General features: G+C 34.6%; 7 protein-coding genes across 7 annotated transcripts; 3 read left to right on the top strand and 4 right to left on the bottom strand.

The window, feature by feature from the left end:
• Positions 1-6,284: 6,284 nt before the first annotated feature.
• CCOS01_15449 (uncharacterized protein) lies at positions 6,285-6,434 on the bottom strand (the record flags this gene model as incomplete). Its single annotated transcript, XM_060463588.1, has 1 exon — positions 6,285-6,434. A coding segment is annotated over one exon (150 nt), but the record flags the coding sequence as incomplete, so codon positions are not given.
• A 1,443-nt stretch (positions 6,435-7,877) lies between these two features.
• Positions 7,878-8,027, bottom strand: CCOS01_15448 (uncharacterized protein; the record flags this gene model as incomplete). The annotated part of the gene is made up of 1 exon (XM_060463587.1): positions 7,878-8,027. A coding segment is annotated over one exon (150 nt), but the record flags the coding sequence as incomplete, so codon positions are not given.
• A 6,416-nt stretch (positions 8,028-14,443) lies between these two features.
• CCOS01_15447 (uncharacterized protein) lies at positions 14,444-15,775 on the top strand (the record flags this gene model as incomplete). The annotated part of the gene is made up of 1 exon (XM_060463586.1): positions 14,444-15,775. The coding sequence occupies one exon, from the start codon at positions 14,444-14,446 to the stop codon at positions 15,773-15,775; it is 1,332 nt and encodes a 443-aa protein (XP_060305730.1).
• Positions 15,776-16,427: 652 nt separating this feature from the next.
• CCOS01_15446 (uncharacterized protein) lies at positions 16,428-17,519 on the bottom strand (the record flags this gene model as incomplete). The annotated part of the gene is made up of 5 exons (XM_060463585.1): positions 16,428-16,444; positions 16,521-17,049; positions 17,158-17,246; positions 17,318-17,382; positions 17,458-17,519. The coding sequence occupies 5 exons, from the start codon at positions 17,517-17,519 to the stop codon at positions 16,428-16,430; spliced, it is 762 nt and encodes a 253-aa protein (XP_060305729.1).
• A 2,099-nt stretch (positions 17,520-19,618) lies between these two features.
• On the top strand, positions 19,619-19,996 carry CCOS01_15445 (uncharacterized protein; the record flags this gene model as incomplete). Its single annotated transcript, XM_060463584.1, has 1 exon — positions 19,619-19,996. The coding sequence occupies one exon, from the start codon at positions 19,619-19,621 to the stop codon at positions 19,994-19,996; it is 378 nt and encodes a 125-aa protein (XP_060305728.1).
• Positions 19,997-21,209: 1,213 nt separating this feature from the next.
• CCOS01_15444 (fructosyl amino acid oxidase) lies at positions 21,210-22,639 on the top strand (the record flags this gene model as incomplete). Its single annotated transcript, XM_060463583.1, has 3 exons — positions 21,210-21,719; positions 22,146-22,351; positions 22,438-22,639. The coding sequence occupies 3 exons, from the start codon at positions 21,210-21,212 to the stop codon at positions 22,637-22,639; spliced, it is 918 nt and encodes a 305-aa protein (XP_060305727.1).
• Positions 22,640-22,776: 137 nt separating this feature from the next.
• Positions 22,777-24,443, bottom strand: CCOS01_15443 (O-methylsterigmatocystin oxidoreductase; the record flags this gene model as incomplete). Its single annotated transcript, XM_060463582.1, has 2 exons — positions 22,777-23,863; positions 23,923-24,443. The coding sequence occupies 2 exons, from the start codon at positions 24,441-24,443 to the stop codon at positions 22,777-22,779; spliced, it is 1,608 nt and encodes a 535-aa protein (XP_060305726.1).
• Positions 24,444-26,062: the final 1,619 nt, after the last annotated feature.

The raw sequence follows: 26,062 nt of genomic DNA, 5'->3' as shown, positions 1-26,062 counted from the left end.
AAAAAAGTAATATTTTATTTATAAAAAGGATAGATATTAATTAAATAACTATTCTAAAAAAGAGCATATTAAATTATATAAATAATATAAAAAGTTAAGGGTAATAAATAGTAAAACTAACCCTCGTTAGTTTAGCTAATTTCTTATTATATATAAGGGTAGATTTAAGAATATAGAACTTAGTAATAATAGTTAAAATAGCGGCTTAGAATATTTATCCCCCCTAAGAAATTTAAAAAATAAAGAAAATCTCGCCCCCTATACTAACGAATTAGATTATAATAAAATTAATAATATTAATTATTTATTTTTCGTACTATTAGCTTCTAGAAAATATACGAGGCTAAATAAATAAAAAGTAATAAAAGCTCTTAATAAGTAGGCTTTTATTTATAAATAGTAAGAAAAGGTCTTTTAGATAATAGATATAGAGGTAAATAAAAAGACGAATTTAATAATATAAAATTCTATTTTTTTAATATTTAATAAGAAAATACTACTTTTATTAATATTAAAAAAAAAAAATACTAAGTAATTCTAAGGGTAATTAGAGGGGTCCTTTTTATATTACTTAAATTATTTAAATATAAAGCTTATATAAGTATTTTATATAAGTAAAAAGTACGGCCTAGATAATTTTTATAAAATTATCCTAAATACTAGGGTATTATAATAGTTAATAAAAAAAAAAGGTAATTCTAAGTATTATAAAAAATTGCGTTAATAATACTTAATATATTAATAATAGGTATTATAAAAATTAGCTTTAGCCTAGGTAAAGAAATCGTTACTCTAAGTATAATAGAAATAGAGATATATTTCGGAACAATAACTTTTTATATTTTACTTATTAATACCCTATTTCTTTTATATTTAAAAAATATATATTAACTAAGTATTATATTTAATAATATAAAAAATAAAATCTTTAGTAATAAGTATTTCGAAATAGTTAAACGATAATAGGGGTATATGTTTATAAAGCTTATTAATAATATAAAGTTAATTAATTACTTAATACAAAATAAGCTTAAATAACTATACTAAAGATTCGGGTACTTATTAGTTACGAGGCTATATAACTTCTTAAAGTAATTAGGTAATAATAATATTAAAATAGGGGTACTAAAGTAGTTAATAAAAGTATATTACTAATATTAAATAAATATATAGAGCCTATATAAATTTAAATTTAAATTACGTAATAAGCTTAACTTTAATTAAGAAATCGTTATTAATATTTTCTATTTAAATAGTCGACTGGTCCTATATATAATTAACGAGGCTATATTATTTTAAGTAAGGTAATTCTTTTAGGATCTATAAATAAAAATAGTATAAGTAACCCTATAAAAAAGCTAGATTAATATATACTAAGGACCGCTAAATAGTATTAAAACCGACGTTAATACGAGTTTTAAATTAATAAAATTTAAAAAAAATACGACGGCCTATAGTATATAGCTAAAAGTTATATTTATAAAAGCGTATTATAATATTAAAAAAGTAAAAAGGGTATATTAATAACTAAAAAGGGCGTTTAGAATTATTAAAGAAGAAAATCCCGATTTTATTAATAACGAATATTTCTAAATAGTACTTAAGTATTATAACGATATTATAGGGCTTAATAGGTTTATATTAATATTATTAATATTTAGAGTATATTTAAAAACGATTTTAGCTTTATTATTATTACTAAATATAAGCTAACGAGCCTAAGTAATTAAAAAAGTAATATAAATATTATATAAAATAAGTATAAAAAGGTAAGTTAACGAGGTAATTACTATATATAATAGGCCCGATATAGGGGCTAATTTAAATATATTCCTAAATTTAGATATACGAGTTTAATATAAAATTATTTAATAATAGGCTAAGCTATATAAATTAATTTTTATTAATAAGCGCTCTTACGTAGTTATAAAAAATTATAATTAGCTATTTAAAATATTAATTACCGTAATTAGATTATATTATATAGATCTAATTAAGGTAATTTATAGTTTATAAAAAAAAGAAAAGCTAGGGGAAACTATATAACTTATAATACAAATATAAGAAATTATCCTTAATAAAATCGTTATAATAGTACTAATAAATAATAAGAAAGAGGAAATTACTAAAAGGGTACTAATATTACTAGCGAAACGTTATAAAAGATTATAATAATAAGCCCTAACGTAGTAATTTATTATTAATAACAAGGTAATTAATACTTTTTATATAATAAAAAAGAAAGACGATTTCGAGCTAGTAGTTAAACTATATAAAAAAGGTATTATTATAATTATTAAAAAGTTATATAAGGGATTAGATCTTATTAAAATAGATACTTTACGTAATTAAGGGGTTTATTAATTTATTTACTATAACCCTAAGAAATATGAAATCTCTATATATTTAAATTATAAATAGTACGTAAAATTAAGGGAAAAGGAATACCCTAACTATATAAAAAATCTAAGTATATAATTTAGGGGTATAGTAACGTTAAAAAGGCGACGCTACTTATTTAATTACTTATAGTATAGTACTATAGTTAATAATTAATAATAGTACTAATAATACTATTATAAAAAAAGGGATATAAGATTTAGAGCTATAATATTACTTAGGCCTATACTTAATTAGTTATAGGGCTTATAAAAAAAATCCTAGCTTATTTATTAAAAGAAATAGTTAGTAAGTACTTAGAGAGGACGATTATTAAAGTGCTTAAACTACTATATAGGTTTATAAAATCGAGTACTTATTAATAGGCTATATACTACGATTTTTTTATTAATTAATTATTAATAATTATATTTACGTACGACCCGTATTTACTAGTTTTTAAATAAAAAAGCGAATAATTTTAAATTATTAAAATATAGACCGATAATATATTAAGCCTATTTAATATTAATTTTATAAAAAAGGAGGATAAAAAGCTTTAAAAAACGGGCTTTATAACGAAGCTAAAAAAGGTCTTTATAATAAATAACTTATTAATATTTAATAATAGGATTTTTATAATTAAAAAGGAAACCGTTATTTTTTAATAAAAGGGGTAGGGTAAGAAAATTACCCTTATTAACCCGAACGTAATTAATATTAAAAAGTAATATAAGGCTAAGTTTATATAAGGGATATATATTATAAGTATTTATTATAGCTAGCTTATTATAATAAGTATATTAATAAAAGTTAAGGCTATAAGTACTAAGTAAATAATATCGTAATTATAAATAGCTTCTTTAAAACTATATTTATAAGTTATAAAATAAGTAAAGCTATAGTAATTAATTATAATCTTATTAAAAAGGGTTTTTAATAAAAATAGTTAAAAATAATTATAAGATCTAATACTAAGTTAATTATTAAAGAAGTTATAAGAAGTCTATTTTTAAGCCCGGCTTAAGTTTATATTATATATAAATCTCGTTTTTAAATATATTTTTTATAATATTCTTATTTATTATTATTTAACTATTTACTAAATAGTTATCTATCCTACTTATTTATAATTATCCGTTTTACTTATTTATAAATATCCGTTTTTTATTTTATTATATAATCGTAGTTATATAACTTATTTATAGTTTTTTTATTTTAAAAAGAATTATTTTAAATCCGTATTTTTATATATATAGTATAGTAGCTATTATAGGTCTTATAAAGCGAGGCCCTAGCCTTATTATATATATTAAGTTATAATATTAGCTTCTTTTTTTAAAAGTTTAGTTTTCTAAACTTATAAATAGGTCGTTTATTTTTAAATTAGGGAATCGTTAAGTATTTTTTTAAAATATACTAATATAATATTAAGTCAAATTAAAAAATCGAAATTTTTAATAGCTACGTCTTATTATAAATTATTACATATTATTCGTTTTTTTAATAAAAGCGTAGAAATAATACTTTATTTAAATTATTATTTACGAGGGGTCCGTTACTTAGTTTTTTTTTTAATTTTAAGGTTTATAGAATATATTATTATTTAAATATTTTATATAATACTTTTACTAACGCTATTTATATTTATAAGTATTATGTTTTTATTTATTAAGTTTTAGCTAATTAAGTATAATTAGTTAGTTAGTAACGGAGTTTAATTATTTTAATTATAAAAAAAAAATAAAAAAGTTACGGTTTTAAAAAAGAGCTATGGAGTTATAAAAAAAAGCTACCCCCCGATAGAGTAATCCGCCAGGGCCGTACTATATATTACGTATTAAAGAAAACTAAGTATATTACGCTCTATACTTAATTATTAATTAAAACTCTTAACCTTCCCCCACTTCTAGCTATTTAAAGAGCGAGCTATACTTATTCTAACGTATATAAAACCTCTTAGTACTAGCTTGCGTAAATAGTTAGATCTCGTATTATATACTCTTTTTTATTAAAAGTTAAGGGGCCTTTTATATATTCCTTTATATCTATAATATAACCCGTATTAGAGGGATTTTTAACTTTATAAAGTATAATTTTTAAGCTAGCGTTAATATACCGAATTTTAACGTTCGTATTAACCTAGCTATTTATAGCGTTCGTACTATTACTTAGTTAAATTCCGTACTGTTAAAAAGTACTTTATTACTTTTTAAGCGTGCTTATATTAGTTATAATAGCTATAGTATTGAGCTAGCCGAGGGCGCCTAGCCCGAGAGGGGTAGACTTATTAATAAGTATTTTTAGAATAAGTTCTTATCGAGGTAGTATTTTAACTAACTAACCTCTTAACTAGTTATTTAACTAGCTATTTAAGTAGTAGTTTATATATTAATAAGTTTGTTTAGTAAATTTGTTTAGTAAATTTGTTTAGTTTAAATAGAGAGTAGCTTTAAGTAATATTAGAAGTAATAAGGATAAAAAGAACTTTTACGAGCTCTAGTATGAGTAATAAATATTAGCTTATTTAGCCCTTTTTTTAGAAACCTCTACGTTATTATTAAAATTTAGAACCTCTATAGTTAAGGAAGGCTATCTCTAATTATTACGGCCGATTATTATAGCTAATTATTATAGCTAACCTCTATTATTAACCTTTTTAATTAGCGCTATTACTAAAGAGGGTAGCTTACCTATCCCGAATTATATAGCGGTTTTTATATTAAAATTACTATATTACGTTAAGCGCGTATTTAGGATATATTATACGTATTATATAGTTAAAAAGTATACTATATCGTATAATTTCTTTTAAAAATATAATCCTATTAAGGTCGATCTTTTGCGCTTATAAAGCCGGAAAAAAACTACTATATAAAAAAAAGCTAAGGTTTATTAATAAGCCTAGGCTAAGTTAAATAAGTTATTATTTAAGTTAAAATATCTTCGTTTTTAAAAGCGAATAGTATTTAAAAAGAGTTAAATTATATTAGAAGAGTTTCCTAAGGGTTCTAAAAATACTTTTTTAATAGCCCGTAAAGTATAGGTTAATAGTACTCTTAGGATTATTAATTAGGATACTATAATAACTAAAAGTTATAATTTTAATTTTAATTTTAATACTTTTTAAAAAATTATTAAAAATTCCGGAGGTTTATAATAAGTTCTTATATATTTTTTTTATATCCGTAGTTTTTTTATTTAATAAAATATTCTTTTTTATTATCTTTTATTTTATAATTAATAATTCGTTTAATTTTATATTTTAATTAGTTTAGTTTAATAATAATATAATTTTTCGTATATAAACCTCTTAGTATAAGCTCGAATAATAAGACGTAAAAGACGGGGTAGTATTATATTATATTTAGTAATTTTAATTTATAATTAATTAATAAGACTTTTTTAATAATTTCGAAAGGTTTAAGTTTTTTATAGTTTAATTTGTTATTTAGTTATTTTATTTTAATATTGCGGTAAAGGAAATAGGCGCTATTCCCCTTTTTTAAAAATAGTTTTTTAATTTTTAATTTATCTACGTTTTTTTTTATATACTATTATACGAACTCGAGGTTTAGTAAGGCTTACTTATAGATCTTTTTAAGTTTATTTACGTTTATTATAGTTTTTACGGCTTATAGTTTTTATTATACTTTTTTATATATTATTAATTAGAATTTATAATTAAAATAGAACGGGGATTCTTTTATACTTTTACTAATTATATTATTATATACGAACTAGGCTATTAATAAAAATACTACTTAATTATCCTAGTTATAGTTTATATAATAACGAAAGTATATTTTAAAAATCTAGTTAATCTTTTTTATTTATTTATCGGTTTGCGGATGAAATAATATTAATAGTTTATAGTTTATACTAAGTTACGAAATTAGAGATTTTTAAAACTTTAAAATAAATAGTTTATTTTTATTAAAAATAATTTTTTTTAGTAAACCGTAGTTTAAAAGTATAACCTTAATAAATATATATACTAGGTCTTTTATAGTACTTAATCTTTTATAAAGAATAAAATGCGCGAACTTAGTAAGTTAGTTAATTATAATTAAAATATTATTATATTATATTTTAATAAATAGTTCTTTAGATTTTAATAGTTTAATAATAAAGTCCTATATAATTAATTACTATATTTTTATTAATAATTATAATAATTATAGCTCGCTATAAAGTTTATATAGGCTATTTTTATTTTTTTTATAAGTTACGTAGTTTTTAATTATTTTTATAATTTTAATACGTATAGTAGATTTATTATAATATTAATAAATCCGTTTTTACGTTTTAATAACTTTTTAATAACCGTATACTAGTATATTATAAATTTTTATAATAAGCTCGGGGGTTATTTTTTTAATTAGGCTAGTATTAATCTTCTTAGTTATTATAAAAAGTTTTATAGTTAATATAAGGCTACTATCCTTTTTTTACTTAAGAATAACTTATATTTTTTTAAGGACTACGATTTTATAATTAGGTCTTTTATTAAGAGCGTTTACTCTACTATTTTTTAAACCTTTTTAATAAATTATTTAGAAATTATATTTAAATAAGAACTTACTCTATTTAACTTATTATTTATTTAAATTCTTATTTATTATAAAGTTTACGAGATTTTTATAGTTTATATAGACTATAACTTCGTACTTAGTTCTAAATAATTATAGTTTTTATTTTCGAAATATTTCGATACTTATTATTAGTTCTTTATTATAGATTTATTAATTTAATTTTACTCCGTAAAATGCTTTAGAATAGAAGTAATATAAGTAAAGTTTTTTTTATTCGTCTTATTATCCTAGGACCGCTTTTATAATAAAATTTAAAGTATTAGTTTCGATTTTAAAGGGTTTTTAGGGATCTAAAATTATAATAACTAGTTTAAAAACGACTATATTTTTAATTTTAATAAATATTCCTTTAACTTAGAATCCTAAATAAATAGGGTATTATTTTATATTAAGTTATTAAGAGGTTTAACTATATTAATATAGTCCTTAAGGAATTATTAATAAAAGTTAACGAATTTTAAAAATCTTTATATATCCTTAACGTTTTATAATATAAGCTAGTCCTTAACTATTTTTATTTTTAATATTTATATATAGATTTATCTTAATATAATAATATATTTAAAAAAGTTTATTTTTTATATATAGAACTCGTATTTAGAAAGTTTAGTATATAATTTAGTATTTTAAGGCTTTTAAAATACTATATAAATATATTTCTTATATATTTTAAAGTTAGGAGAGAAGATAAGAATATTATTAATATAAATAATAATAAAAGTATTAACGTACTCTTAGAGTACGTAGTTAATTATTATTTAAAAAGTTATTAAAGTATTAATAAGTTTAAAGGGTATAATAAGGTATTTAAAAAGTCCTTTATAAGTTCGGAATACCGTTTTTTATTTATTTTTTTTTAATTTAAATCTAATTAAATACTTTTTTAAAATTTATAATAATAAACTAGTTAGCTCCGTAAAATAGATTTCTAAGCTTAGTAATAAGTAATAAGGGATAGTAAGTTTTTTTTATAATTTCGTTAAGTTTTTTATAGTTAATAATAGGTCTTAATTTTCTACTCTTTTTTAATATAAAGAATAAGGGGAATTTAGTATTTTAAAGCTTTTAAAATACTATATAAATATATTTCTTATATATTTTAAAATTAGGGGAGAAGATAAAAATATTATTAATATAAATAATAATAAAAATATCGACGTACTCTTAGAGTACGTAGTTAATTATTATTTAAAAAGTTATTAAAGTATTAATAAGTTTAAAAGGTATAATAAGGTATTTAAAAAGTCCTTTATAAGTTCGGAATACCGTTTTTTATTTATTTATTTTTTTAATTCGAATCTAATTAAATACTTTTTTAAAATTTATAATAATAAACTAGTTAGCTCCGTAAAATAGATTTTTAAGCTTAGTAATAAGTAATAAGGGATAGTAATTTTTTTATATAATTTCGTTAAGTTTTTTATAGTTAATAATAGGTCTTAATTTTCTATTTTTTTTTAATATAAAGAATAAAGGGAATTTTATAAGAGAATTTAATAATTAAATATATCCTTTTTCGAGCTTTTTATTAATATATTTATTAAAGTATTCTTATTTTCTTTAGTTTATTAAGTATATTAAATAGAACCCGGGTTACGCTCTTTTTTTAAGTTCGATTTTTATATCCTAATTACTATGTTTTAATAATCCTATTTCTTTAGGTTTTATAAATAGTTTTATATATATTTAGTACTCTTTAAATATAATTTAAAGTTATTACGATCCTTAATCGTTAGTACTATATACGAACTTTTTAAAGCTTTTTACTATTTTAATAAAAGTTATATATTATATTTATTTTCGTTTTTTAAGAGTTATTAGAAATTTATTTAAACCCTTTTTTTTTTTAAGTCGTTTAGTAATTAGATTTTCTTAGAAAACCTAGCTAGTAATCTAATTTATCCGTAAGTTATGTTTTTATAATTACGAAATTCTTAGGATAATATTAATATTTCTAATCTCTATAATATCGTATTATAGTTATTCTTATTAATTATTAATATATATTAAGAGGTATATAGTCCCCTGATTAATAGATCTATAGTTATAGTTAACTTATTCTCTTTTTACTATTTATAGTTAATATAAAATATTTTTTTATACTTATAGTAAATTAAGTTTATTTATTATCCTTAGTAAAATATAAATTTTTTATATATTATTATTAATAATAGTATTTAGTCCTCGTTTATAAATATTAAAGTTAACTCGTAAATATACGTCGTTACGTTATTTAGTTATACATAAGAACTTTTGTTTTATTTTTACCTCTTGTTATTTTTTTATAATTAGCTTTTTTAGTTTTTTAATATACGCTTTTTTTATTAAACGCCTTACTTATATAGTTTTTATTATTTTTTTTATACCCTAGCTTTTTTAATATAGTAAACTTAATATTAGTTATGTTTATAATCTTTTTATTTTATATACTTATTATTAAGGTATTTTATAAAAAAGCTAGGGTTTAGACTAAATATTACTTTATCGTTATTATCAAAACTTAGTAACGTTTAGCTAAGTAGTTAGTTTTTTATGTAAATATTTTTAATAAGTTTATTATTATATTTTTATAGATAGAAATAGCTATTTTATTTATATACGAAGTATTAAAAGTATTTATTATTTAGGTATTTTATTTAAAACAATTCTTTATAAAAAGGGTCCGTAGGGTTAAGTAGAGAATAGTTTTTATTTATATAAGGGGTTATTATAACTTTTTTACGTTTTTTAGTCCTATAGAATTAAATAGTTTAGTTATTTTTAAATAAATAAATATATTTATACTATAGTTCTGTATTATTTTTTTTAGAGCTAGTATTATTAACGCTAGGTAATACTTTATAATCGATTTTTATTTAAGTATATTATTAAGTAATATTATAAAGTTCGTCCGAATCGTAAAGTAATTTTATTTTATTAAAATAAAAAGAGCTAGGTCCTATTTTAATATCTTCTTTTTTAAAATTAAAGTTAATTTTTCTTTTTTTTATAATTTTAAAATTAAGAATTAGTTTCTTAATTATTTCGATTTTATTTTTATATAAGAGGTTTTTAAACTACTCCTTAACTTTATAAATAAATTTTCTATTACCGTTTATTTTTTATATTATATAAATAGACTTAGTTAGGATTTTATTTAAATCGAGTCTTTTTTTAAACTTAGTAAATTATTTTTAGTTTATATAGTTTCGTCGTACTATATAAACAAAGTTACTTATAATTTCTTTAGTATTAGGTCCTCTTTTTTTAAATTTAAAGAGTTATTTTTTTATATTAACTAGGAGTCTTTATTTAATTCGATTTTTAAAAAAGTAAAGTATATTTTTTATAATAAGGTCTATTCTAGTTTTTTTTTTATATTTTTATAAATCTAAGAGAGCGTAGTAATATACTTAATATTATTTTTTTTAAAAGTATAGGGTTAGTAAGTAAGTATTTTTTTTTATTACTATTATTAAAGTTTTAATAAGAGGTAGTATAATATCGTATTTAAATCGTCATATATTTTTAAGTTACTTTAAATACTATCCTATTTATTTTTTACTATTTTAGTAAACGAGATAGTTATTATTATAATAGGCTATTTATAAGAGTTATTTATAAAGGACTTTTTTATTTATAATATTAGCTCGTTTTTCTAAAATAGGTTAGTATTAGATATGCTTAGTTTATTAGTAGTTTCTAGCTATATATCCTAGTTTATTATAGTTATAATATTTAAAATCTTTTTTTTATTATAGTTTTAGTATTTTTTATTAAAGTTAGCTTAAGGGCGTCGTACCTCTTTTTTTCTTTATATTATTTATATAGTTAAGTATCGATTTTAATAATAAGCTCGACGTACTATAAAAATTTTATTAGTATTTTTATTTTACTAAGTTCGTCTTTAACTTTATTTTTTAGTTTTTAATAAAACGAAAAGATATAGGTTTCCTTAGTAAAATTAAGTTATACTACGAGTTTCCTAAACTTAGTAGCATAGTACGAGGTAGATTTAATTTATTAAAAGTTAGCTAAGTCTTTTTTAACTTATTATTTTTTATTAAGGTCCTAAAATAGGGATTTAAGAGCGTTTTAGAATCCTATTATACTATTAAAAATATTTATAGTTTTTTTTTTATAATATAGTAAATAACCGTTATTATTAAAAAATTCTTTTTAAAAGGGTTTAAACTATTTTAAAGCTCGTTCCCTAAAAAAGGTTATTATATAAATAACTTATTTAATTTTATTATAAAAGTTAGTAATATAGAACGTTTAATAAGTTCTAATCTAAATTAAAAATCCCTTAAAATATTTAGTAATTTTATTAAAAGTAATAAGTATATTAAGTTTAAGTTTTTTTTATTTATCTATAAAAGTTTTAATAATATTAGTAGTAGCTTAAAGAGTTCTAATTTTTTATTTTAAATCGTTTACTTTTTTTTTTTTAATTTTTAAGTTAGTTATAGCTTTATTAATTATATTTTAAAGAGCGGCGATATTTTTATTATTTTTAATTAAAGTTATAGCTATTTAAGCGGAGTTATTATTAAAGAGTTTTACGAGTTTTTTATTTTACTTATTACTTTTTTTAATAGTGCGCTATATTTTTTTATAGTTTACTTTTTTAAGAACTACGTTATTATTAAAGTTATAAATAATATTAAGTATTTTATTATCCTTAACCCTAGTTAGCTTACTAACTAAGTTAATAAGTTATTTAAAGTTAGATAAAGGGGTACTTAAGGTTTTAAAAAATATCGTCGTTCGTTTTACTATTTAATAAGTTTCGTAAGGTTAATTTATTAAATAAGAGTAATTAAAGTATTATAACTAGTTTATTATAATAAGTATATTAATAAAAATTAAGGTTACGAATACTAAGTAAATAATATCGTAGTTATAAATAGCTTTTTTAAAACTATATTTATAAATTATAAAATAAATAAAGCTATAGTAATTAATTATAGTTTTATTAAAAAGGGTTCTTAATAAAAATAGTTAAAAATAATTATAAAATCTAATACTAAGTTAATTATTAAAAAAGTTATAAAAAGTCTATTTTTAAGCCCGGCTTAAGTTTATACTATATATAAGTTTTATTCTTAAATATATTTTTTATAATATTTTTATTTATTTTTATTTAATTATTTACTAAACAATCGTCCGTCTTATTTATTTATAATCGTCCGTTTTATTTATTTATAAGCGTCCGTTTTTTATTTTATTATATAATCGTAGTTACGTAACTTATTTATAGTTTTTCTATTTTAAAAAGAGTTATTCTAAGTTTATACTTTTATATATATAGTATAGTAACTACCGCAGGTCCTATAGGGCAAGGCCCTGGCCTTATTATATATATTAAGTCGTAATAATATTTACTAACCCGAGGCGACTTTTAATTATACTAAAGTAGCGTAGGTTATAAAATTAAATAAATAAAACGTCGAGGTACTTAATAAGTAGCTTAAGTAATAATAAACGAATTTCGATCGAGGCCTTATTTATTACTTAATTAACCTCGCTATTAATAAGCTCTATATCTTTATTAATAAGTTATTTATAAATAATAACGACCTTATTTCGTAATTAGGGTATATTATTATCTTAATTAATAAGAGTATAAATAAGAGCGAATTTATTATATATAGTAATATAGTTTATTATTTATTAACTAAAAATAAGTAAGTAATAAGAAGTATATTAGTATTAAAAGGCTATAATATAGTTAATAATATTAACCTCGTATATATAATTTTAATAAAGCTAAGGAGGATTACTAATTAACTTAACTTTTTACTAATCTTAATAATTATTTATATTAATTCTTATTTATTATATAAATACTTTATTAAATTAAGAATAATAAAAAAAAAGAGGCTTATAATTAATATTATAGCCCTTAGGTAATTATATAAAAAGCGTAAAATCCTCGAGATTTATTAGATTAATAATAACGATAACCTTATTAACGCTTTTATAAAAGTAATACTTAATAAGGGGTTAAAGTAATTCGTAAATAATAAAAAAATTAATATATAAATAGAGGGATAGGTTATATAAAAAAAATAAAAAAAAGGGGGAAAAAGAAACGACTTAGTAAACGAGCCCGAGGTCGAATTATATTTTTAATTATAATAAGTAAATTAATAAAAAAAAAAGAAAGTTAATATTAAATTAGAAATCTAATTTAACTACGGTATATAGCTAACTATATAGGGGCTAATTAAGGGCCCTATTTATAATTATTATAACTAGCTTAACTTATAATTAGAACTTTTTTTTTATACTTATATAAATATTTATATAATTTAATTAATCTCTTTATTAACTTACGGTTCGAACTAACTACCCTGTAATAGGGATACTAACAGTTAGTATGGGCCATGTTTGTGTGAGAATAGCTCGTTTACGGCCTGGAGTGCCTTTTGCTTATCAAATACCCCTTGCCTAATTGCTTAGATAGCTAAGGTAGCTAGTTAATCTCCCCTTTACTAAACCTGCAGCTCGTAATCTCCATTTTCTGTGAAAGCGAGGGAACTTGAGAGCAATCATTACCATGCGAACGGCCTCACTCCCGTTGCAAACACCTTATCGCTCGAGCTGATTATCGATAAGCTCGAACCGAAATGACGTTGACGATAACCCCCCGGGCTTATCCCAAACGGGGCAAAGTCGTAATTACCTTAGTGATTGACCGGGTCACGTTGATCACATGATGGACAGAATTATTACCTAAGCCCAGATTTTTTTCTAAGATTTGGCCCCTTTTTACCCCTGTCACGTCAAACGACCGCCGCCACGGCTACCCGAACGAACCGTTAAGTTTTGCCGCTGACTTTTGCTGCCTTTTGCATGATCCTGCCTCACTCTGCGCCCCTCGCGTCCCGCGTCCCGCGTCCGTCTCGTATGGTCCTGGATAAAGCGTTCGTTCGTTCTCTCATCTGATGGCTGGGGAGGGGGGGGGGAGGCAAAAAAAAGAGGGATTGATTACGGAACACATCTTTGAACGCGTATCCATACTTTCATGACCTTGCTTATCTGAAATTGCCCATTTCTCTTTCTGTAGTTCACAACTTGTTTCATCCTTCTTCCCCGTCTCATCCCCGATTGCCGTTCTGTCTGCTTTTTGTTGCGCATCCTTTAACGGAGTAATTACCTCGTAATCAATTCTTCCCCATTCATTCCCCCCTCGAACCTGAGGTTGCAGCTGGTCTGACCCTCCGTCCATCCCTCCCTTCCGAAGTCCCGTCCCGTGTTCGCGCGTTGGTGTGCGTGGCCCGCAGGCTGCAGCAAGTTCATGCAACTCAACCCACACTCATTCACCCTTTGGGTCGTGTTTCACTGAAGCAGCAATGAGACTCACTGTCTCAGAGTGTCATTCCACACAGCGTGCCTGATACCTGATACGTACCAATCACTTTACCTACCGTCCACCACATTCACCAGTACCTACACCCCTTCCGTACATAGCCTTGTGTACCATGACGGAATCTCACGATACTCAGACTGGCGGCAGCAACAACAACTACAGTGTCGCCGTAATGGACGCCGCCGTCGCGAAACCCTCTCACGGCGCCAGGCGGCACAAGCCCTCCGCCTCCTTGGGCTCCTTGTACGAAGTCCTCGCCGACCTCGACGACACCCAGCTCCAGTACCTCATCCAGGAGATGAACCATACTGGTCACCAAAATGTTCCCGTGTCCCAGGCCGTCTCGACGTTCGAGGCCCTGAAATCATCCTCCTCCCCCGCTGACCCCTTTGCCGTCTCCGAAACGGGTCTCTACGCGCCCGCGCCCGACTCGCCGGCTCGGGAACCTCTGCGTAATCTATCAAAGTCGCGTCGGGGAAGGCTCTCTCTGCAGACGGCCTTTCAGAGGGCCCCGTCATTGAAGCATAGGCAGCAGCAGCAGCAGCAGCAGCAGCAGCAGTCAAATTTGGACAGCCCTAGAGATGGCTACCTCAACCGCAGCAGCACCTTCTCCCAAGGCCCCGAACCAGCTCAGAGTCACCGGCCCGCCAAAGGGTACGGTGAATTGCTCTCAAGTCCCGTCAGCAGCTGCTCTTCGCCAGCCGGCGGCCCCGTTGTCATGAACGGGCTGCCCGAACTGGCAACGGTTACGCGGCCCACGCGGTACCATGAGATCGAGGCACCTCAACCCGCTAGCCAACCACTTCCATCACCACCGCCATCAGCATCATCATTTCTTGAACAGCAACCAACACCGCCACCGCCACCGCAGCCTCAAATTCAACAGCGTCGGCCGTCTACCAACGGAGCCCGAATGGGACCACCCGCTTACCACCGAATCCCTCGGCCAGACTTCAACCTTCCCGAAGGTGTCACGGTCACTGACCTTCTCCACCTACTCGAAATTGAGTACATGTCCTCGAATCGGCAGGCATCCTCTTCCTCGCGCAGGTCTTCCTCTTCCTCCACTTCATCGTCCATCTCCCGGCCTTCCTTTTCTTCGCCCTCGCCGTCGTCGCCGGCATTGGCCACTCGCCTCTTCCCCCCACCATCGAGATCATTCTCACAGACGCCAAATTTGCATGGTCGCTCCCCTCTGCGGAGGTCCTCTTCAAGGCTAGACCTTGCCCTTGGTGCAGAGCGGTCGGCTTCTGGTGCCGCCGAGATCGGAATGGGTATGCTCGAACCCAGACAGCTGAGATCAGTCTCGCTCGGTTTCCCGGGCGGTGGTATGGCCACCACCATGTCCATGGACTCATTGAGCCGGAGTCTGAAGGGCGAGACACGGCCTCCCGCGCCAGCGCCAGTCTTTGAAGGAATCTTTGACGTTTTGGAGAATCAGTAGTCTGCATCTAGGCTACAAATGGAGACAAGAAGGCAACTCAGGTGGCCGTTCGTTTCTTGCCGCGCCCGGATAGCCCGGTTTCAGCAGGTGTCGGCAGCAATGCTGTAGGCAGAGTGAGGGACGATGCAACAGGGCCATCGTGAAGTATTACAGAGGCAGCACAATGAAAGATGAGTCATGGTCCGCATGGCACGAGGTGGCTAGTCCGAGTTGCTTGGTCAACCCATAGCCCGCAAGCCGCTGTTCTCTCCCGGGGCCATTACTATGAGCCACCAGTATTGGTTCGTTTGATTTCATCTGCACGATACCAGCTGATCACGGCCAATGCTTTTTGGAGCACTGCCGAGTGAAGGATTTGAGAACCATGTAATAAGCAAGCGCTACGATACCCAGAATGTACTGAAAGAATAATACATCGGTCGCTAATGCGGACTTTCAAACGAGCCATGTCGAAACCAACTTGACTGTGACAAAACACCCATCGTGATTGTTGTGAGGATAGTGGGAATTCCTCTGGAATCCTTAGCGGAATTCATCCTCATCACCTCGACAACTCAGTCGCTGGCACATGGAGTCCAGACACGCTTGCATGCAGAATGAGCATGGGGCCCATATATAGCTCGCAGAAGTATCAGGCTGGTGTTGCAGGTGGCTAACGAGGAGGGATCGCTGACCAGGATCCATTAGCAGTCAGCCAGCAGACAAGTACGATGCCACATCAGAAGGCTGTGTGTGATCAACTTACTGTCTGCATCATCCCACCGGCGGAATAGTCCAGCGATCTGGTCCCGAATCCGGACTCTGGGGAGCCTTCTTGGTCGGACTGTCAAGACATTGAGCCGGTTCCTGTATTGGAGATTACCGTGTTTGACACTCGACGGAGCCCGCTTCCACCATTCATCGGTAGCGGGTCGCGGGACATGTTTCCCAGCCCGACGGGCAGCCCAGCGGGCTTTCAAGGATGCCCATCGGTAACGAAGCCAGTATTCACGAAGGAGTTGAGGATAATAGGTTCTCATCCACACCTCGTCCACATTCCCGGCATTCCGGTCGTTCTCTCCTTCGTATTGAATACGTAAGATGACTCGGTTATGCTCGCCAATATGGTGCCCCAGGACATTGATGACCTTTGCTGTTGATTTATTCCAAGGAAGGATCTCTTGGCGATCAAAGAGATCAAAGTAACTGGCCCAGGCGTCGGGATCACCAAGCTGAACCATGTATTCGGGTGCCCAAATGTCTCGCAATTCGCCATCTGAACTCTCGGGCTTCTCCTAAAGTGTTCGAAGCTGAAGTCTGGTTGCATCTTTGGGATCGAGTCTGTGGGCAGTGACTCCAAGGTGTTGCCACTTCCGTTGAGTTCCGTGGGACACAAGCTTTACTTCTCCTCCACTATCGAAGAGTGACGGCTTGAAGGCAAGTACCTGTTCGGGGACGTAGTTAATCGGCGGTTGCGTGTAAGTCGGTGGGTCTAGATGATGCATTGTCTCAGCACAACTTGACTATAATGAGAAAGGAGAGAAAGAGCGAATGATGGCATACATGTGAGAATCATTCCAATTTCTGGCTTCTCGAGGTTCATGTGCCACCCGTCCAGCGGTCTGTCACTAGAGTGCGCAAGACGTGTTAGCGAGAGGGGGTAACGTGCGGAAAGCCGGCAAGACTAAAAACAATGAACTCACACAATGCGGGGCACTCCAACAGCAGTGAGCAGACGATCGGTCATGGTGGTGATGAAGTCCATGGCCAATGCTGTAGTCGCCCGAAGACTTAGTTGGCTCGTGGACAAGGTCAGTCGCCAGTGTGAGTAATCGTGACGGGAGCCGTGGCTGTCTGGCCTGCAGTACTCGGACGGGCAACCGAAAATTGGGGAATTGAGCGACTGAAAGTAATGCCTGAAACGCGTTGCTTCTTATCCGGGTTAATCAATTGCTGAAGTGCCAAAAGAGATGCGTGTATTGAAGACATGTAGCTGTTGATGAATGATGCCGAACTGTTCTGCCTTGACGACGGAGGTTGTGGAAGAAGAACCAGGAAAAAGCGCGAGGAAAGGAGAAAAGAGGAACAGCCAGCGAATCGCACGGAAGAGAACCTCCAATCATCGAAACGTCAATCCAACGCACCTTCCCTTGTGCGCTGGAGAGTGGCCATGAGGTGGTTGCCCCAAAACACATGAGAGAAATGTGGTAAGAGCAACCCAGCACCTGCAGGCACATGTACTTTACTCAAGGTAAGTCCAACCTGGGGTGGCTACCGGTGTTCATTCCCACCACGCACCATCTCTTAATTTCGATTTCGTTGCCTGCCTGAGATACCTCACGCCTAACCTCGTCTTCGTCATAATTGTTGTTCTCCTTCTACTAGACTGTGAGGCGACGAAGCGTAGATGTAGCCGCCATCAAGTGAGGCTTCCGGCTTTTGTGTCAAGTATTGACCTCGCATTGCAGGGAAATGAATATCAGATATAGGTAGCTAACCTAGAAGCGTCTGCAAAAAGCAATTTGCGGTAGTCGTTGAAGAAAGTCACAGCGCCTCTTAGTTCATCTGAGCTCAGCGTGTTCCACTCTCCATTCTCCCCCACGTTGAGCCTAGGCAGTCTTTCATTGGGCTCATCTGATCTATCTGTCTCATTTTGCCAGTTTTGGGGCATCTCATGGACCTCTCGAAAATCGCTGGACCTGAGAGTGACACAACCACCACCATCTCATACCGACAGAGAATAGAATTTAGTGCAAATGGTCCATGTACTGACTTTTACCTTTCATGTGCCATTGCGTAGTGTAACACACAATTAGCGAGCTTCAAGCTGGCCAAATGACTGTTCTGCTGGCATGTATCAGCACATAAGGTACTGAGCTAACATCTCTGCCATCCACCATTGCTTGACTGCCCTTCTCCGTTTTCCTCATGATTCTGCGAAGCATAAGACTCTCGTTTTGTCCATTCACAACCTAGAAAGGACCGGAGATCCGACAAAGAGGATGAGCATCCCTGATCCTTGCTTGCGGCGAGGTATACACGGACGTAGTAGCCGTACTGTGTAGATTGGCTGCACCCTACGGTCTACCTCGCCTGCTAGCTTTATCAGGCCCATAACCAAACAGAGGAAACGTGGTACTTAATGTCCATGATGCATCTGAACCAGTAACTTTAAACGAGGTCTCGGAGCTGGCTACGTCTTGATTGAATTGGACAACGTTCTCATGGAAATCAATGGCTGTTCCTTTGAGGGTCGAATAGCCATCAGTAGCTTGGCGTGGCCGGCGTTCGGCCACTGATGTTCCAACACCGACCGCGTGACTTGGACATGTCTTGTTGGTGGCGCCAGCGGCGCAGGCCAAAAGAGGAAGCAAACAATTGAAATTGCCACTAACGAGCGCGATTCCAATCACGACCCAATCGTTGGTCGACGTAGGGGCTGGGCTTATCGAAGCGCCCTGACTTTGCAGAGACTGGCGTAAACTTCGCTCCTCCATCTCCAGACCCACGAAGTCATCGTGGCTGAGGACACGGTAATCTTCATCCATTACAACAACTTTCTTGCTCCTATTCGCAACCCTTTATTTAATACCCGTTAGACCAGCTGGCAATTCTGCGGGCTATTACAATCATTCTGTCGTAAGCGTCGTAAGCGTCAAGCTCTATTGTCCTGCCCTTCGATATCACCGCACCACGGGAAGAAGGAAACTTGCAGAAAACTTGCAATCGAATGTCGGTGTCACTGAAGATGCTCCAAACGCCTTCTTATTCTTTCTGCCCATCGAGAGTCTAATGCGTGATTCTAATCTGTATTTTAAAGGACGTGTCTAATAATTTCGGTGTACGATAAATTACAAATTCATGATGACCGCCGAAACGCCAACGATAGAACCTGTTCCTCTAGCACACATAACGAGTGTCTCCATGATTCCTAGGGAGCGCCAAAGGGAATTTGTCGCAGAAATGGACACAAAAGGCGAAATATTTCGCTCGGAATACCGTCGAGTCAAGCTTCTGATCGAGATGCTGGAGTTCCGAGCGGAAAAGAACAGGTCAATATATCGCGATGTACCAGCCAGACTCCGCGAAGCTCGACAAAAAAAGCGCACCATGAAGAGGATGATGATCGAGGCTCTCCGAAAGCACAAAGAGGATGTACGAACTGGAAAGGCAATTTCTGTAGACAAAGAACCTGTCGTGCCAACAAATTCGGCACCAGGAACTGGACAGACGCGGGAATGACGGTGCTCTCCAGGTTGGTTCGACAAGGTGTTGCATCAAGCTCAGTTCGAAAGTGTTAATATTATTCCATCGATCAACGTGGTCCCGTAGACTGGCTAAGTGTCAAGTCTCCTGTGGTAGCAGGCAAGTCCGACCTCAAAAGCCATATTGCGTATAGGTTGGTACGTTTAACGTACTTGGTTCGAGACAAGTAGAGACCATCAGTCCATACTGGTGTCATAGACAATGAGATCGGGGAAAGAAACATGGGTAAGTATGTGGCTCGTAATTTTACTTCGACCTCGCGAATAAGAGATCCTCTTTCGGAGCCGGAACGGCGGAACCATGATAAGCAATGTACTTATGTACTGATACTTGATAGATAGTTTCTTGTATTGCTTACGGTCTTGGGCCACAATGAAATGACTACATGTGTATGACATGTCAAACAGCACAGTGTAAAAACTCGCTCGTAACCCAGGATTGGAATATATCGGTGAGCGGGCCAGAATTCTTTCTTAGATAGTCTGCTCCTAAGCCTATTAGTTTCTATCACTACCATTGCTTTGACTCTTAAGGTCTCTTAGAGTTGATGTATTCCATACACGACATGCGTTCAAAAGTCCAGAAACCGAATCACATAATGACAATAGTAGTAAGAGGAAAGGTAGTCACTTATCCCGATAAGTAGCAAATCATTGAGTTGCAAACTGGCTTAGGTTCTAGCTTCTATAATGAATAGGGCTCCTTTTCCAAAGCCCTTCTTACAAGCGTGGGGAAACGATAACTTTACTAGGAAATTGACTTGGAGACTCTAGAGGAATGAGACAACTCAAGGACTGATGATGTTGCTGCTGACTCGGGTGACAAGAACATGTACCAACGTGAGTGCCGAAGTCTTGGGTGTCACCCCCGCCTTGTCCATCGTCATGCCTAAACTCAAAATTGGAGTACAGTGGATTTCCTGGGGTCCCCGCGAAACGGAAAATGTCACCCGCATGGGGGTTTCTCGGGGTTTCGGCAGAGTCGGAGAACAAGTGTGCCTCAAGTTCCTACCTAAGGTACGACTGATTGATGAAATCCGGGGCTTGATAAGAGCGAACCCGTCCGACCCAGAACTTCCTCCGAACCGTTCTCTTTCAAGCCCGCGTGTCTATGGAACCCTCAAGCTTCACTTCAACTACCTGAAAAGCTGCCATTAAGTCGTGACTCCAAATCCCTTCGCCTAGACAACATGGCTGAGCCAACGATTCTCATCATAGGTGGTGGGACATTCGGCACTTCCACGGCCTATCACCTCTCTCGAACCTACACAGACCCCAGTCGCGTGACTGTAGTCGACCGGTGGGCACCGTCTGGCTCTGAAGCAAACGAGGCCGCCGCAATAGACGTTAATCGAATTATCCAAACAAATTACGTGAGACCCCTTTATTGCAACCTTGCTAGCGAAGCTATCCATCCGTGGTTTTGGGATCTCAATCTCGGCCACTTCTTTCACAAAACCGGGTGCGTGACAGTCGATGAAGAGAATAATCAATTTTCCGAAGCCGTGCGAAAGACACTCAAGCAAAGAGGATCTGACTATACCACCGATGCCGATGTTGAAGATATCGGAAAGCGATGGAAGCCTCTCAAGGGACTAGAGACAAGTGGGCTGGGAACGGCATTCTTCAATCCAGAAGCTGGATGGTGCGACGCAGCACTGGCAACCCAAAGTTTAATGACCGCGGCGAAACGAAACGGAGTAAGAACGATCACTGGTGAAGTCGAGCGGCTGTTGCTTGATTCGTTTCTTGGACGAGTCCTTGGTGTAAGGATGAAAGACGGCCAGCAATTGAAGGCAGACCGAATCGTCTTGTCAGCGGGTGCTTGGACAAGTAGCTTGCTTGCGCCAATAGAAGCTAAGTTGCGTCTCGCACCTCACGACCGGATCGAGCGGCAGATCACAGCAGTTGGCAGGGTCTCGGCTTATTACAAGCTCTCGGCCGAAGAAACCGAACACATGTGCGAAGCCGGGATGCCTATCATCATCTATAAATCTTGCGGGATTCTCACTCCGCCGTCACGAGAAAACCGAATTATGAAGATCAATGACCTTTAGACCGAGTTTGTCAATCGGGTTACCATATCCGCAGGGCATGTTGTATCTATCCCAGCTGAGAGAGCACAGGACGATGTGCCACAGAAGTTGAAAGATGAAAGTCAGAAGCTCTTGAACACCATGATGCCTGACTTTGCGCAAGAAAAGAGCCCAGATCGATGGCGAATATGCTGGGATGCAAAAACTCCTACAGAAGACTGGTTGCTCTGCCGGCATCCGAATCCAAAGCTTGAAAACCTCTTTCTGGCCGTCGGAGGTAACTTTGACACATATAAGTACGTGTAACGTAAATCTTCATATCAAAGGGCAATGCCTTGGTTTAAAAGCCACAGGGCAGATCTGACTGACAGATCAAATTCAGGTTCCTCCCGGTTGCTGGCAAATACATGTGTCAGATCTTGCAAGGGAAGAACAACGGCGGGGAAAAGGACGCCGCCTGGGGCTGGAAAGACGAAGCCACCTTAATGAACGCCGAGAAGAAGGAACTAGGTCCTAAGTCAAGTACTCTGTCATTACCCGAGTTTCGATCGTTTGAAGAAGGAAACCGGTCATCCAAACTTTAGTCGGGTCCGGATGTGTCAGGTATGTCATAGGCCAGTATGAAGTAACCCATCAAAGGCCTTGTTATCCTGAAGATCTCACACAGAAATAGAATGCGGATGCATGCAAAATATGAGATGTGTTTGGCAAACAAAGCGAGCTAGTATCTGACCTGAAAACTATCTGGATGCTGCAAAAGGGGGGCATCACTAGCCTCGTATGGATATTTTCTTCCTGCCTGCCTGACTAACTCCGCATGCTCCTTACTGCGAGGTATGACTCTCACTTTGAAGGCCGTGGGATATGTCAAGATCCCCGGCTTCGGTCTCACATCGACCTCAATTTCCTCGCCATTTTTATCCAATGCCTTAGCGATCGTGAAAGCGGCGAGTGTTTGGGCCATGTTAATAAAGAGGCTTGAGTCGGCAAAGAAACGTCCAGGACATATCCTGCGGCCGTACCCAAAGACCTCTGTCGTGGGATCAGCTTCATTCCGTGGGGGGAGAAAGCGGTCAGGATCGAATGATTCTGGGTTGATGTAAACATCTGGGTCGTGAAGAAACCACCAAACAGCCGGGAGAACAAAGGCGTCTTTAGGAATTCGATACCCTTCGTACTCAAATTCTTCCGTCGTTGTATGAGGAAAGCTCATGGGAACAATGGGCCACCACCTGGCAGTCTCCTTGACCAAAGCATCCACATACGGCAGTTTGTCGCGGTCTTCGAAGGTCGGTAGGCGGCCAGAGCCAATCACCCGATCAATTTCCGCCTGTGCTTTGCGCTGAACGTCAGGGAACTCTAGCATGGCAAACGCAAAAGTGCTGAGAGTGATGACAGTCGTATCCGCAGCTGCACCGTAAAGACTCGCCGCTGACCAGATGACAGCCTTTTCATCTTCTTTACTCAACTCGCCGTTCTTTTCTTGAGCCAGCTGTTGGGATAGTTTCGAAACATAAGATGGTCTATTTGAGAAACAGGACAGCTGTTGTTGAACGAACTCGTACGGGATATAGGCCGACGCTTGAATTGATTTGCGCCATTCCCTAGCAGTCTTTTTGAAAGAGACACCCGGGAAACTTTCAGGAAGGTGTTGGAGGACAGGAATGATATCTACGAGCCAAGCCATGGGACTTGCGGCGAGAGAGAATTCAGTCATCATCTTTTCAATGAGCTCTATGAGCGCGTCCGATTTATGGGGCTCGATGGTGTAGCCATAAGCCATCTGGAGAACGGTGGCAGCGGCAGTACTGGCATTGAATTGACAATTAGCTATGGACATATTTGCTAGATCTTTGTCCATACTCACGTCTTGTAATGCTCTAGGAGACTCTCGGGTCTCTCCAGGGACCGTATCAATTGTCGGCCTACTTCGCACTCCTGAACGTTACGGAACTGCGACGCAGAGACCTTGGTACCGAGCTCTTGGTGAAGAAACTTGCGATACCGTCGAAACATGGGCGTATAGCCTTGACAAAGAACGATTGATTCGTAGCCGCAAAGCTTGTTGGCCATGACCATCGAGGGTCGACCTGACGTCTTACTTGCATTTTGGTCTAGCAATTCATGCGCCATGTTCTTGTCGTGGACGATGATGAGAGTCATCCCCATAACCGTTACCGAACTGATTGGTCCATACAAATCCTTATGCTTGAGCCAGTGTAGATGCTCCGGTGTGCCCTCAGGAGGGAAATCTCGGATGTTACCCAGCAAAGGGAGTGGCTTTGGCCCCGGAGGAAGTTTTCGTTGGTTCGGTGTCCGCCTGCGGCTGTAAATAACAAAGCTTGCCAAAGCGAGTATGCTCCAAAATAACCACAACATATTAGTCATATTGGCAAACAGTTGAAGGCCTCGGCCGAAACAATGTTAAGCTCTGTCTCGAGTTTATGTGAGGAGAGCTTGGAAAAAAACAGAAGATGTTTGTTTTTATCTGGAAGTATGTACGTATGAAGCAGGTCTAGTCTATTCGCTTACCTGTTAACTTGCTTCCTGCGCAAAGCCAGTGCGAAGGGAAACCTGAACATCATAATCAGAAGACATCTCTACGGATGCCATGGATCCGAGGCCGGGGTGGCTGCGTATTGCTAAACTGGAGGGATCTTGTCAATGATGCAAGGGTGACACTCAACATGTTGTTTCCAACGACGAATTCCGGAAGCCACTGTTGGTTTGGATGAATACAGGGTCCGACATCAATTACCAACATGAGTGCAGACGTGTGGCATCATCTGGGGTACGTTATTGGCTTGGCTGCAGTGTGGTGAGGTCCAGCCCCTTCCTTCACCTGCAGCCGGTGAGCAGCCGATCCAATGATGGAACGCGCATTGCTGAAGATACGGGAGAGCGGGCGTGGCGGAGATTGAGGTTGTCCGTCGTTTGGTGGTCATTTTCTCCAAACGGGGCATACCGCACACGGAGTAACGGGCAAAACAGGGCCAATTCATGAGAAGCAGACCGATCACCGAAATAAGTAGCTGTATAGTATGGAGTGGATCATTTGGACATATCCGGGTGGGGTGAGATGCCAGGGTAGTGCTGTTGGCTACCTATATCACAAGCTTTCAACTGCTTTCCGTGATATGATCTGACCAGACTGCTTTGGCACGCTTGCATTATGGCTCGCCAGATCGCTCCATGTAAGTCAACCCGAGATTATGATACTTACGTGTGGCTGCCCAAGAGGGAATTGACGTTTGGATGAGCACTTGCACATCGTCAGAAGCACTCATCCACATCTTGCGAAAGGCGGTTTTTTTTTGTAATTGTTCTGTAGACTGTAGTTGAGCCCTGGATGAATGCAAGATCAGACACTCTTCAGGTTGCAGAATCGCAGAGTTCGTCCGGTCAGTGCCCTTGCACCATCCCTGCTAGCTCCCCTGCGGCCGCTAAGGGGGAAGCGGGCCGGCCTGTGAAGACGTTGCAATGGGGTCCCGATGTAGCTGCAGAGTATGTGGCAGGCATCGCCCGGTGTGATGTGATAGACTCTGTCATTTGTCCTGCAGGAGTCCTAAACCGTATGGAATAAGACGGAGCGCCACTTGAAGAATCTCGCTGTAGACAAAAGGTCAAAAGCTGGCGCGGCCTGAAACTAGCCAAACTGGATTCCGCCCACATCTCGACCCAAAGAGGCTTTTATCCGCCTTCGCGGCCATTGAGTCGGCTGATTCCTCGGACTTATTTGGCAAGGTCGAATCTTCATGCAGCGTAGCAGCCATTTCTGCCACTTGATTCCTTACGCATGGCGTTCCGAATTGGACTTTGCTTCAAGTTCCTGCCTGTAATTAGCGCCCCGTCTCCTTCACGCTCGGCTACCTGGGTGATGTGGAATCCGAATTTTCAATCTCATTCGTGCCGAAGATGGAACCCTAGATCTTGGGAAGGGAGAGAGAAGCATCATTCTCTTGCGTAGCTCTGTTAAACCCTTCCTCCCTGCCTCCCTGATGAGCTGA

This window comes from Colletotrichum costaricense (assembly GCF_030867565.1).
Source record: "Colletotrichum costaricense strain IMI 309622 chromosome Unknown Scaffold_24.1, whole genome shotgun sequence".
NCBI classification, from domain to species: Eukaryota; Fungi; Ascomycota; class Sordariomycetes; order Glomerellales; family Glomerellaceae; genus Colletotrichum; species Colletotrichum costaricense.
The sequence above is the reverse complement of the archived record's forward strand: the minus strand, read 5'-3'. Positions and strand labels throughout refer to the sequence as shown.